The sequence below is a fragment of the Hylobates moloch genome, unplaced genomic scaffold (assembly GCF_009828535.3).
Source record: "Hylobates moloch isolate HMO894 unplaced genomic scaffold, HMol_V3 SCAFFOLD_12, whole genome shotgun sequence".
NCBI lineage: Eukaryota > Metazoa > Chordata > Mammalia > Primates > Hylobatidae > Hylobates > Hylobates moloch.
The window spans coordinates 39,445,351-39,457,155 of NW_026652287.1; the positions used below are offsets into that span (position 1 = coordinate 39,445,351).

Here is an 11,805-nt window from a genome sequence, read left to right on the forward strand (position 1 = left end):
TCCTCAAAAGAGCTCCATTCTTGTGGCAGTAGACAGTTATCAAAAAAAAAAAAAAAGAAAAGAAAACAAACAGGCCAGGTGCAGTGGCTCACGCCTGTAATCCCAACACTTTGGGAGCCTGAGGCGGGCAGATCACGACGTCAGGAGATCGAGACCATCCTGGCTAACATGGTGAAACCCCGTCTCTACTAAAAATATCAAAATTAGCCGGGCGTGGTGCACCTCTAATCCCACCTACTCCGGAGGCTGAAGAATGACTTGAACTTAGGAGGTGGAGGTTGCAGTGAGCAGGATCACGCCACTGCCCTCCAGCCTGGGCAACAGAGCAAGACTGTCTCAAAAAAAGGAAAGGTGGCATGCAAGTATGAGGGTGAGCGTGTTACAGTTTTCTATGGGGTAATCAGGGAAGCCCTCACTGAAAAGGTGGTGTTTGAGCAAAGCCTCAAAGGAAGTGAGGGATGGAGGCTGTGTCCAGGCAGAGGGCACAGCCAGTGCAAAGGCCCTGTGGCAGGACTACCTGGCATGTGAGAGGACCTATGAGGAGGCCCGTGGCTGAGGGAAGGTGGAAGAGATGAGATCAAAAAGTAGAGGTGAGGCCGGGCGCGGTGGCTCACGCTTGTAATCCCAGCAATTTGGGAGGCCGAGGCGGGCAGATCACGAGGTCAGGAGATCGAGACCACGGTGAAACCCCGTCTCTACTAAAAATACAAAAAATTAGCTGGGCGTGGTGGCGGGCGCCTGTAGTCCCAGCTACTCGGAGAGGCTGAGGCAGGAGAATGGCGTGAACCCGGGAGGCGGAGCTTGCAGTGAGCCGAGATCGCGCCACTGCACTCCAGCCTGGGTGACAGAGCGAGACTCCGTCTCAAAAAAAAAAAAAAAAAAAGTAGAAAATTAGCCAGGCATGGTGGTGCACTTGAACCCGGGAGGCAGAGGTTGCAGTGAGCCAAGATCACACCACTGCACTCCAGCCTGGGCAACAAAGTGAGATTCTGTCTCCGAAAAAAAAAAAAAAGTGGAGGTGATTGAGGAGAATAGATCATAAAAGGCCTGACATCTAAAAGGAGGGAGGTTGGCCGGGCGCGGTGGCTCACGCTTGTAATCTCAGCACTTTGGGAGGCCGAGGCGGGCGGATCACGAGGTCAGGAGATCGAGACCACGCTGAAACCCCGTCTCTACTAAAAATACAAAAAATTAGCCGGGCGAGGTGGCGGGCGCCTGTAGTCCCAGCTACTCAGGAGGCTGAGGCAGGAGAATGGTGTGAACCCGGGAGGCGGAGCTTGCAGTGAGCCGAGATTGCGCCACTGCACTCCAGCCTGGGCGACAGAGCGAGACTCCGTCTCAAAAAAAAATAAAAATAAAAAATAAAAATAAAAAAAATAAAAGGAGGGAGGTGAACCGTGGAGGGTTTTGAGAAGAGGAAGGAAAATAAGGATGACTATGACTCCTGAGGAGTGCACTATGAGCAGAAACGAGAGCAGTTAGGAGAGCTGGAGTAATCCAGATGAAAGCTGATGGCAGCCCTGGCCGAGTGGTGAGAAAAAGCCAGGTTCTGGCTAGGTGGGATGTGACAGAGCAGTTTCCAGAAACTCTGAGCTGATGGCCCAGTGCAGGAAGATGGATACCTGTCACCTGAGATAGGAAGTGTAGGAAAAGGAACAGTCTTGGGGAGGGATCAGGAGTTGATTTTGGATATATTATACCTGGTGTTTGATATGTCCCTCGACATCAGGGTCAACAGGTTGAAATAAAAATGTAGGTGGCATCGGCCGGGCACGGTGACTCACGCCTGTAATCCCAGCACTCTGGGAGGCCGAGGCGGGCAGATCACGAGATCAGGAGATCGAGACCATCCTGGCTAACACGGTGAAATCCCGTCTCTACTAGAAATACAAAAAATTAGCTGGGCGTGGTGGCAGGCGCCTGTAGTCCCAGCTACTCGGGAGGCTGAGGCGGGAGAATGGCGTGAACCCGGGAAGCGGAGCTTGCAGGGAGCGGGGATCGCGCCACTGCACTCAAGCCTCGGCGACAAAGCGAGACTCCGTCTCAAAAAAAACAAAATAGCCGGGCGCGGTGGCTCACGCCTGTAATCCCAGCACTTTGGGAGGCTGAGGCGGGCGGATCACGAGGTCAGGAGATCGAGACCATCCTGGCTAACACAGTGAAACCCCGTCTCTACTAAAAATACAAAAAATTAGCCGGGCGAGGTGGCGGGCGCTTGTAGTCCCAGCTACTCTGGAGGCTGAGGCAGGAGAATGGCGTGAACCCCAGGGGGGCGGAGCCTGCAGTGAGCCGAGATCGCGCCACTGCACTCCAGCCTGGGCGACAGCGAGACTCTGTCTCAAAAAAAAAAAAAACAAACAAACAAACAAAAAAACAAAATGTAGGCGGCATCAGCATGTAGGCTCATTAACAGTCAGACTGAGACCTGGCTATTGGATTCGGCGTTGTGGATGTCACTGGTGGCCTTAAATCAGGGCATTTCTGGTGCTGTGGGAGCCAAAAGCCAGGCTGGAGTGGATCCAGAAAGAATAGGAGGAAACATATCATACATAGACAAGTCTTTTGAGGAATTACACTATCAAGGGGAGCAGAGGGTGGGGGGGCAGATGTAGCTGGACGGAGAAATGGGGTCAATATTTTTCAAAATTCAAGCATTTGGGCGGGGGGCGGGCTATGCTCAGCAGTTAGTGTTGCAGTTTGCATTATGGACATTTAAAATACTTACAAAAGTACCCAGAGCTTTGAGAGGCTGAGGGGAGAGGATCACCTGAGCCCATGAGTTCCAGGCTGCAGTGAGCTATGATCGTGCCCTTGCACTCCAGCCTGGGCAATAGAGGGAGGAAATAATAAAATATAGGCCGGGCATGGTGGCTCACGCCTGTAATCCCAGCACTTTGGGAGGCTGAGGCAGGCGGGAGTTTGAGATCAGCCTGGCCAATGTGGTGAAACCCTGTCTGTACTAAAAATACAAAAAATTAGCCGGGCATGGTGGCAGGCGCCTGTAGTCCCAGCTACTCGGGAGGCTGAGGCAGGAGAATGGCGTGAACCCGGGAGGCAGAGCTTGCAGTGAGCCAAGATCCCGCCATTGCACTTCAGCCTGGGTAACAGAGCAAGACTCTGTGTCAAAAAAAAAAAAAAAAAAAAAAATTCAAAAATTAACCGGGTGTAGTGGCAGCTTCCGGTTAGTCCCAGCTATTCGGGAGGCTGAGGCAGGAGAATAGCTTGAACCTGGAAGGCAGAGGTTGCAGTGAGCCAAGACCGCACCATTGCACTCCAGCCTGAGCGACAAGAGTGAAATTCGGTCTCTAAAACAAAAAAGCTGGGCATGATGGTTCGGTGCCTGTAATCCCAGCTACTGGGGAGGCTGAGGCATGAGAATCACTTAAACCCAGGAGGCAGAGGTTGCAAATCTCCAGGGCCTGAGATCGTGCCACTGTGCTCCAGCTTGGGCGACAGAGTGAGACTCTGACTCAAAAATAAATAAATAAAAATAATCAAATATAAACAAAAGTAGAGAAAACAGGGTAATGAGACCCCACGTACTTATCACACCAATTCAACAATTAATTCACGGTCGAATGTGATTCTTCCCTACCCGCCCCCTCCCTGCCCCCACAGCCTGGATTTATGTGGAAGCAAATCCCAGAGATCTTTTTTCTGTAAATATATTTTTTTTCAGTTTGCATTTGTAAAATACAATGACTCTTTTATTTTTTTTGAGACAGTGTTTTGCTGTGTCGCCCAGGCTGGAGTGCAGTGGTGGGATCTCTGTTCACTGCAACCTCCGCCTCCTGGGTTCAAGCAATTCTCCTGCCTCAGCCTCCTGAGTCGCTGGGATTACAGGCGCACACCACCACTCTCGGCTCATTTTTTGTATTTTCAGTAGAGACGGGTTTTCACCATGTTGGCCAGGCTGGTCTCGAACTCCTGACCTCAGGTGATCCACCCGCCTCGGCCTCCCAAAGTGCTGGGATTACAGGCGTGAGCCACCACGCCCGGCCGAGGAATCAAAAAGACAATGCCATTTTCAAACCTAAAGTAATAGTAATACGGAGACCGGGAAATGAATGATGCCTCGCTTTAACCTTTGACCATAAGCCCTAACTCTGGATAGCTGGTCTCACCACACACATAATCGTGGCCTTGACGTCAGTCCCCTGACCCCGGACCCTTATCTCAGCCTGACTGTACTCTGCCCTTAACCTCTAGCCCTAGTCGACTCCATAACCGTGGCCTTGGCCCCAGTCCCCCTGAGTTCCCCACTTCAGACCAGATACTGCCCATATCCCCTTATGAAGTCTTGGCCAAGCAACCCCTAGGTTGTACGTTTTCTCTGTAATGATTAAAGAGGCGGTGCTAAGCTGCAGACGGACTTGCGACTCCGCCAGTGGTGTAAACCAGGCGGGAGGTGGTGCCTAATAAGCTCAAGAGAGGAGGCGAGTTCTGGAAGAGGGCCAATAGCCTGTGAAGGTGAGTCTAGCAGCAACCAATAGCTATGAGCGAGAGGCGGGACTCTGAGGGAAGTCCATCGCTGGAGGGGCCTGGCGCAGGTACCGCCAATGGCTTTTGGCGGGGGCGTTCCCCAACCCTGCCCTCTCTCATGACCTCGCTCCGGGGATATGACCGGGACTGGGCTGCTGGCGCTGCGGACGCTGCCAGGGCCCAGCTGGGTGCGAGGCTCGGGCCCTTCCGTGCTGAGCCGCCTGCGGGACGCGGCCGTGGTGCGGCCTGGCTTCCTGAGCACGGCAGAGGAGGAGACGCTGAGCCGAGAACTGGAGCCCGAGCTGCGCCGCCGCCGCTACGAATACGATCACTGGGACGCGGTGAGACGGGCAGCGCCGGGGGCGCGGCCTGGGGACGTGGAGCACCAGATGGGGCGAGAACACGCTGGGGGCGGTACCTACAGCGGGGATTTGGAGCGGGGACAGAGGAGACGAGCGCCGGGACCGGGCAGGGCCACACTGGGGGCGGTTACGGTACCGTTTAGCGTGGGGGCGGGGCTACGGTGCTGGGGTGGGGGGGCCAGGAGGTCTGGCGCTGGGATAGGGCGGGGCCACGCTGGGGCGGGGACAAAGGAGACCGGCGCAGGGATGGGGCGGGGGCACTCTGGGGGCGGGGACAGTGGGGACCAGTGCTGGGATGGGGCGCGGCCACGTTGGGGGGCAGTTACAGCGCAGTCGAGCGTGGGGGTGGGGCCAGGGAGTTAGGAGTAGGGTTGGGGTGCGATTACGCTGGGAGCAGTTACAGTGCAGAAGAGCGTGGCGGCTGGGATTGGGGCGTGGTCAGGTCGTCGAGCGCATGGATTGGGCGGGGCCAAGCTTGGGGCGGGGTCCGAGGAGTCAAGCGCTGGGATGGGTTGGGGGGACGGGGAAGTCGAGTTTAGAGAGGGCAGAACCACGCTGGGGGCGGAGATAGGGGAGACACATGCTGGGATGGGGCAGGGCCTTTTTGGGGTCGGTAGTTATTGCAGGGATTTGGGAGCCGGGGTATGGTGGGGGCTGGGCTGAAACTCTGGCTGTGGGAGGGGCGGGACCTGGGGGATGAGGACCTTGGGGTCAGGGAGAGCACTTTTGCGATCTGGGACCAAGGTTAGGGGGCGGAAACGGATGTGGAGCCAGATGATGTTGAGAGACAGAGACAGGACACTTGCGTGGGGTGAAGTTGTAGGGAGACTCAGACAATTGAATACTGGGGCCGGGCCAGCATTGGGGACCTGGAATTGTAGCCTCAGGGTGAGTACTGAGGACTGAGGTCACACCTAGGTAGGGCCGTGGTTGAGGGGCTAGGGGAGTTTGAGTTGAGGGCAGGGTCAAGAGTCACATAGGGAAATCAGCCCCTTGCCGTTTTCTGCCCCTTCATGCCTCAGTTTCCTTGTTCTCTCTGGGAGCTCCCAGGCTTAACCGAGCTCTCTGTGCAGGCCATCCACGGCTTCCGAGAGACAGAGAAGTCGCGCTGGTCAGAAGCCAGCCGGGCCATCCTGCAGCGCGTGCAGGCGGCCGCCTTTGGCCCCGGCCAGACCCTGCTCTCCTCCGTGCACGTGCTGGACCTGGAAGCCCGCGGCTACATCAAGCCCCACGTGGACAGCATCAAGGTGGGCAGAGGCCGGTGCCTTGGCACTCCCAGCCAGGGGGTAGGCAGGCCCGGCCAGAGCCTGACCCATCCCCACGCCCCTTTTGCAGTTCTGCGGGGCCACCATCGCTGGCCTGTCTCTCCTGTCTCCCAGCATTATGCGGCTGGTGCACACCCAGGAGCCGGGGGAGTGGCTGGAACTCTTGCTGGAGCCGGGCTCCCTCTACATCCTTAGGTACCTCCAGCCAGGCAGCACTCACCCCTCCAAGAATGTGCCATCCGCCCACCCTGTGCCCTGGGTACCTTCCCTCAATCCAGCCCTCCCCGAAGAAGCCTTTACCCCAGGGTCTGTGTGGGAGGCAGCAGGGGGCTGGAATCCAGGTCTGCCTGGAGCAGGGGCTGCCCTCCTTGCACCCAGTCACAGCCTGTGTCCTCCTGCAGGGGCTCAGCCCGTTATGACTTCTCCCATGAGATCCTTCGGGATGAAGAGTCCTTCTTTGGGGAGCGCCGGATTCCCCGGGGCCGGCGCATCTCCGTAATCTGCCGCTCCCTCCCTGAGGGCATGGGGCCAGGGGAGTCTGGACAGCCGCCCCCAGCCTGCTGACCCGCAGCTTTCTACAGACACTGGATTTGTGAATAAAGTTGGGGAATGGACAGCCTAACTGGGACATTGCAGTGGCTGCTTACTGGGGCTGGGATCTGCAGGGGAACCCAGGATGGCACTGGCCCATAGGGAGCTCCAGGTATGGCTGGCTAGACACACGGTCAAGGTCACGAGGCCAGGAGAGTGGTGTCCTTTATTGCACTCACTGCTGGTCGCCCCAGCCCACTCCCCTCCTCGTTGTCTCTGCATCCAGGTCTCCAATAAATAAGTCAGCCGAGCTCCCCCAGCACTGCAGCTCCTGGGTGCCAGGCCGGGCACCCTCAGCCACCACAGCCACAGGCAGCCGCCGAGAGCTGGGGCAGCCACTGCCAGCGGTGGCGGTCGTCAAGGAAGGCCACGTCGGTGTAGCGAGTGGGCTGGCAGCAGGGCCCGCCGTGGGCTCGGCCCTGGCCCTGCAGCCGAGCCAGCGCCAGGCCGTGCTGGGTGCGGGCACCACGGGGGCAGCTGCCAGCGCAGTAGCGGAAGATGACTTTCTCCTCTGAGGCGTAGCCCAGGCCCAGCTCCGCCACTGACAGGGTCAGGCTCCACAGCTGGCATGGACCAGACGGGGCTCGGCGCAGGCGGGCAAGGGGGCGGTGGGTGCCTGTGGGAGGGAAGGGCGCTGACAGTGAGCAGGGTCAGGGCTGGGGAAAATTGGGAAGTCACAGAGGGTCCCTGAGGGTCCTTACCCAGCCAGGTCCCTCCAGCCTTTGCCACCTGCTCAGACGAGAACTCTCCATCGGCCACAGGAATCCCACGGGCATCAGGGCCCCAGCCCTGTCCCAGCTGCAGGGACAGGAGCAGCAGAGAGCCCAGCAGGAACTTCCCTACGGCCATTGTGACGGGCAGGTCCTGAGGGTGGGAGTTGTGCCCCAAATTTATGCCCTGCCTGGGCTGGGAGCTAACCTCTTCACTGCCGGCCCTTGCAGCCAGGAGGTCCCACATCTGCACCAGCCCATCTCCTGCGCCCTCAAATCCAGGCATCTGCTCCTTCTGCCCCACACCCTACCCTTCTAAGAGTTAAGGGCTCACCCCCAGCCTACCCCACCCCGACATTCCACACAGCCATTTCCGACGCCCCAGACACCCCCTGATTTACGAGTGCTGTGCTGGCGGCCAGGGCAGGCAACTGGTGTTCCCCCGACCTGCTGCCTGGAGCGGAAGTCGGGGCTTCATGAGATCCCAGTGGGGTCCCTCCCCACTAAGTCGGGGTGCTGGGGCTCAGGAGCCCCTACGTGTGTCATGTGCCAGGTGGGGCGTACGTGAGTGCTGGGAAAGGTGGCTTGGCAGGGGACCGTGTCCACGGGAACCCTCCACGGTGGCTCCCGCCTGGAGGATTAGGACATCATGCCCCTGTCTCCGGGCCTGGCTGAGCCAGCATCAAAACAGGAAAAGGGAGAGGCCTTGGGACAGCCAAGGGTGGGGACATGAGGACAGGGACGCCTGTCTCCGGAAGGCCAACCTGAGACCCCTATAACTGCAGCCCCATCCTGGGATCTGAGCATGTCAGAGGCCCGGGGCGATGTAGGCCGTCCAGGTCATGGTAACATCTAGCACGATGCAGACAGTGAGATAAGGGCTCTTGAGGCTTCCATACCCAGAGCCGTGTGAGGCCAGTCCCCTCACCGGTACAGGGGAGTTCCTCAGAACCCCTCCTACTCTGCTTGGTGAGGAAAGAGATGGGCACTTAGAGTGTAAGGCAGTGCCCATAGCTTTGAATGCAAAAACAAGCAAACAGCTTGTGATTATCCGAAGGGGTGCTTGACCCACAAGATTGGGGAAAATCAGCACTTTGGGAGGCCGAGGCGGGTGGATCACGAGGTCAGAAGATCGAGACCACGGTGAAACCCCGTCTCTACTAAAAATACAAAAAATTAGCCGGGCGTGGTGGCGGGCGCCTGTAGTCCCAGCTACTGGGAGAGGCTGAGGCAGGAGAATGGCATAAACCCGGGAGGCAGAGCTTGCAGTGAGCCGAGATTGCGCCACTGCACTCCAGCCTGGGCGACAGAGCGAGACTCCGTCTCAAAAAAAAAAGATTGGGGAAAATCAGAAAACCCTCACACACAGCCCGTGTGAGCCAGGTGCACCCTGTGCTGTTGATGGGGGTGTAAATTGCTAGGAGCTCTTTGGATGAGCAGCTGCTACTGGGGAATTGTACATTATACCCTCTGCCCCAGGAGCCCTGTTTGCAGGGTTCCTCCCACACAGGTGAGTGAAACAGCCGGCACAGGGACATCTGATGCCTTCTTCATATTAGGAAAGTCTGGAAGTGACCTCAACTCCATCCACGGGGTATTGCTTTGATGATTATGTTGTGGTTTTTCTTACTGAAGTGCTTATTGAGATAATTTTCAGATGGAAAGAAAAACCTGGGCTTGGCGTGGTGGCTCATACCTCAGGAGGCTGAGGTGGGTGGATTACCTGAGGTCAGGAGTTTGAGACCAGCTTGACCAACATGGTGAAACCCATCTCTATTAAAAATACAAAAATTAGCCGGGCATGGTGGTGGGCGCCTGTAATCCCAGCTACTCGGGAGGCTGAGGCAGGAGAATTGCTTGAACCTGAGAGGCGGAGGTTGCAGTGAGCCGAGATTGTGCCATTGCACTCAAACCTGGGCGTCAGAGCGAGACTCTGTCTCAAAAAAGCCTGGCTGGGCCCAGTGGTTCATGCCTATAATCCCAGCACTTTGGGAGGTTGAGGTGGGAGAATCACTTGACGTTGGGAGTTTGAGACCAGCCAGACATGGTGAATCCCTGTCTCTAATGAAAATACAAAAGTTAGGCCGGGTGCAGTGGCTCACGCCTGTAATCCCAGCACTTTGGGAGGCCAAGGTGGGCAGGTCACCTGAGGTCAGGAGTTCAAGACCAGCCTGGTCAACATGGTGAAACCCCATCTCTATTAAAAAATTAGCTGGGCATATCCCAGCTACTGGGGAGGCTGAGGCAGGAGAATTGCTTGGAACCCAGGAGGCGGAGGCTGCAGTAAGCCAAGATTGCACCACTGCACTCTAGCCTGGGCAGCAGAGTAAAACTCCGTCTCAGAAATAAACCCAAAAAACAAATTAGCTGGACGTGGTGGGGCGTGCCTGTCATCCCAGCTACTCAGGAGGCTGAGGTAGGAGAATTGCTTGAACCCAGGAGGCAGAGGCTGCAGTGAGCGGAGATCTTGTCACTGCACTCCAGCCTGGGCGAAAGAGTGAGACTCCATCTCAAAAAAAAAAAAAAAAAAAAGCCTGAAGTCACCCAGAATTAAGCAACGGTCCTGGCATTTGAACCCGGGTCCTCCATGAATGCAAAACCCCTGCTCCTAACCACAGGGCCACACCACCCAGCCTCCTTAGATGAAGGTCCATGCAGTGGGGATAGCTGGGGCAAAACTGCTGAGGCAGCGGCTCCCTCCAGAGCTGCCTCCCTGCTGCCCAAGAAGGCCTGGTGGGAGAAGGGGGAGGGAGGTTGGCCTGAACTGGGACATTCCAAGGAATTATTAGCCGGACATCTCAGGCATTCCTGCTCGGCAGCCAAGGGCTGAAGAACTGGGTGGGGAAGACTTCCACCTGCAAGTTTCCAACCACCGGCAAGACGGAAGGGATTGCCCGGAAGATAATGGGTTCAAAAGTAGTGGCTGCAGCCAAATTCCATTTCCAGCCACATTACTGTCCAGGAACTGGAAAAGCCCTCCCTTACAGAACGCCTGGCAACGCCAGATCAGATACATGCATGACCGAGCTTGTAAGAAAGGAGAAGCCCCCTGAAACATCACTGGGAACCTGAAACATAGGGACTCGCAATCAGGGCGGTGGCGGGGTTGGCTTTGGTGGCCACCTAGGGACAGAGTCTGCAAGCTGAGAACCACACACAAAACGGGCTGGGGCTGGTGCTCCTGGGTAGCTAGCGAAAGCCAAGGCAGAACCATCTGGAAGGACTGCCTGCAAAGTAGGCCACCCCGGATTCCCACAGAGCCCCCAGCTGGCCATGAACATCCAACCCCAAATCACAAGAAAATCTATCACTAACGTGAGTCAGAAGAAACAAAAGGATGCCCAGGAACTTCAGCTTCTAGGTTTGTCAGACCTCAAAGTCAGGATGCGTAAAATAAAAACATCAGCCAGGCGTGGGTGGGCGCAGTGGCTCACGCCTGTAATCCCAGTACTTTGGGAGGCCGAGGCAGGCAGATCACCTGTGGTCAGGAGTTCGAGACCAGCCTGGCCAACATGGTGAAACACCGTCTGTACTAAAAACACAAAAATCAGCCGGGCGCCCGTCCGTAATCCCAGCTACTCAGGAGGCTGAGGCAGGAGAACTGCTTGAGCCCAGGAACCGGAGGTTGCAGTGAGCCGAGATTGTACCACTGCACTCTAGCCTGGGCACCAAGAGTGAAACTCCGTCTCAAACAAAAACAAAAACAAAACACATTAGCCAGGCATTTAATGGTACACGCCTGTGGTCCCAGCTACTCAGGAGGCTGAGGTGGGAGGATTGCTTGAGCCCAGGAGTTCAAGACTGACCTGGGCAATACAGTGAGACCTCATCTCTACAAAAAATTAAAAAATTGGCCGGGCGCGGTGGCTCAGGCTTGTAATCCCAGCACTTTGGGAGGCCGAGGCGGGCAGATCACGAGGTCAGCAGATTGAGACCACGGTGAAACCCCGTCTCTACTAAAAATACAAAAAATTAGCCGGGCGTGGTGGCGGGCGCCTGTAGTCCCAGCTACTCGGAGAGGCTGAGGCAGGAGAATGGCGTGAACCCGGGAGGCGGAGCTTGCAGTGAGCCGAGATTGCGCCACTGCACTCCAGCCTGGGCGACAAGAGCGAGACTCTGTCTCAAAAAAAAAAAAAAAAAAAATTAAAAAGTTAGCTGGGCGTGGTGGTGTGCACTACTTGAAAGGTTAAGGTGGGAGGATTGCTTCAGCCCAAGAGGTGGAGGTTGCAGGGAGCCAAGACGGTGGACACTGCAGTCCAGCCTGGGCAACAGAGCAAGACCTTGTCTCAAAACCTAAAAAATAAATAAAAACAAAACCATGAAAGATGGGACCAAAACATAACGAATAAGACATTATCCAAACAAAGTAGCAGATCTAAAAAGGGAACAAAGAAA

General features: G+C 56.3%; 2 protein-coding genes across 2 annotated transcripts; one reads left to right on the top strand and one right to left on the bottom strand.

Moving 5' to 3' along the window:
• Nucleotides 1-279: 279 nt before the first annotated feature.
• Nucleotides 280-6,731, top strand: ALKBH7 (alkB homolog 7). Its single transcript, XM_032169424.2, has 5 exons — nt 280-370; nt 4,349-4,823; nt 5,918-6,091; nt 6,180-6,304; nt 6,511-6,731. Exons 2-5 carry the CDS (start codon nt 4,620-4,622, stop codon nt 6,671-6,673), a joined length of 666 nt encoding a protein of 221 aa, XP_032025315.1. The 5' UTR covers nt 280-370; nt 4,349-4,619; the 3' UTR covers nt 6,674-6,731.
• A 64-nt stretch (nt 6,732-6,795) lies between these two features.
• PSPN (persephin) lies at nt 6,796-8,726 on the bottom strand. The gene is made up of 2 exons (XM_032169427.2): nt 7,402-8,726; nt 6,796-7,316 (listed from the first exon to the last, which is right to left on the bottom strand). Exons 1-2 carry the CDS (start codon nt 7,694-7,696, stop codon nt 6,994-6,996), a joined length of 618 nt encoding a protein of 205 aa, XP_032025318.1. The 5' UTR covers nt 7,697-8,726; the 3' UTR covers nt 6,796-6,993.
• Nucleotides 8,727-11,805: the final 3,079 nt, after the last annotated feature.